We start from the raw sequence: 1,740 nt of genomic DNA on the forward strand, positions 1-1,740 counted from the left end.
GCTGCCGGAGCAGTGGGACCTGCCCTCCTACATCACCATCATCATCCAGATGGCCAACGTGGGGCCGTTCCTCATCACCCTCATGCACCACTTGCGGCCCGGCATGCTGAAGGAGGTGGTTGTGAACTACACAGTTGTGTCCGTGGGTATCGTGGCCTGCTTGCTCCTGGCCTTCCTGTGGGACTACACGTCCCTCGTTGCTGGGCAGCCCCACAGCACTGCCTTCCTGATCCTCACCTTCTTCCTGGCCCTGGTGGACTGCACCTCCTCCGTCACCTTCCTGCCCTTTATGATGCAGCTGCAGCCCCAGTACCTGACCACCTTCTTCATAGGCGAAGGGTTGAGCGGGCTGATCCCTGCTTTCATCGCCATCGCCCAGGGCGCCGGCATCTCCAGCTGTGTCAATGTCACCCAGACGGTCAACATCACCATTGGCAACGAGACTGTGGAGAGCACCACGTCCAAAAAAAAAGCCACGTCAGCTTCTCCTCCCTCGTCTTCTTCCTCCTCATGGCTCTAATGATGCTGACCTGCTTGCTGGCCTTCTTCTTCCTCACCAGGCAGACCAAGATGTGGCAGCTCTCTCAGCAGCAGCTGTTTCCCAGCACCATCATACTGAGCTCATTTGACCAGATCGCTGACGAGCGAGATGCCTCACAGATGAGCGGGGGCTGCCCGTCCTCAACAGACTCCAAGGGGACCAGGAACATCCTGACAGAGAAGGTCTACTCCTTAGCCCAGCTCACCTTCATCTACGTCATCATCACTTGGGTGACCTCTCTGATGAATGGGGTCCTGCCGTCTGTGCAATCCTACTCCTGCTTGCCCTACGGCAACACCGCCTACCACCTCACGGCCACGCTCAGCTCCGCGGCCAACCCCCTCGCCTGCATCGTGGCCATGGTCCTGCCCTGCAGGTGGGTGGGGGGACGCGGCAGGCTGTGCCCCCAGGAACTTCTGCCCCGAGGGCATCCCCTGCTTTGCAATGGGTTTGGGGGAGGAGGCGCTAGGTGGGAGACAGTCTGTGGGGTGCCCATGTCCCGGCAGCAGAGACACCCCGAGAAAGAAGGATGAAGCCAGCATGGAGCCCCTCATCCTGTGCTGCGGGTGTGCGTCACTCACTAGGGACGGGGTGGCAGTGTTCCTCAGTGTCACTTGTATGTCCCTTGCAGATCCCTGGTCCTGATGGGCATCCTCGCCACGCTGGGAACGGGCTTTGGTGCCTACAACATGGCAATGGCGGTGATGAGTCCCTGCCCTCTCCTCCAGCAGTCCCAGTGGGGTGATGCCACCATCGTAAGTCGCAGGGTCCCTCTCACCCGGGGAGGGTTCTGGGGCCACCCTTGGCTCCAGCCCCACCACCACATCCCCCGTCCCCACGGTGGGGAACCACCCTGAACCTGCTGACCGCTCTCCACCTCCTGTACCACCAGATCCTCTCCTGGGTGCTCTTCACCGGGACGCTCTCCTACGTGAAGGTGATGGCCGGGGTGAACCAGCCACAGTGCACTGCTGTGGTACGGGGCAGTCGAGCAGCTGGGCTCCCTCCTTGGGGCCCTGGTCATGTTCCCCCTCGTCAACATCTACCACCTCTTCCAATCTGCTGACTACTGCAACTTGCAGTGCCCAGTGTGAGGGGTCAGACACCCCTGGACGGCCCCTCTGGCTGGCGTGCACCCCAAAAACCAGTGCAGGCTGAGAAGAAGCAGCACTGGGACCTGGGCGGCTGCTGGTACATCT

The 1,740-nt window shown here is 61.1% G+C and overlaps 1 protein-coding gene across 1 annotated transcript; it reads left to right on the plus strand.

The window, feature by feature from the left end:
- Position 1: 1 nt before the first annotated feature.
- LOC104270032 (solute carrier family 52, riboflavin transporter, member 3-like) lies at positions 2-1,635 on the plus strand (the record flags this gene model as incomplete). The annotated part of the gene is given in 5 exon segments (XM_009864264.1): positions 2-473; positions 476-917; positions 1,173-1,296; positions 1,434-1,492; positions 1,494-1,635. Coding segments are annotated over 5 exon segments (1,239 nt in total), but the record flags the coding sequence as incomplete, so codon positions are not given.
- Between the last annotated feature and the right edge of the window lie 105 nt (positions 1,636-1,740).

The sequence above is a fragment of the Apaloderma vittatum genome, unplaced genomic scaffold (assembly GCF_000703405.1).
Source record: "Apaloderma vittatum isolate BGI_N311 unplaced genomic scaffold, ASM70340v1 scaffold33652, whole genome shotgun sequence".
Lineage (NCBI taxonomy): Eukaryota > Metazoa > Chordata > Aves > Trogoniformes > Trogonidae > Apaloderma > Apaloderma vittatum.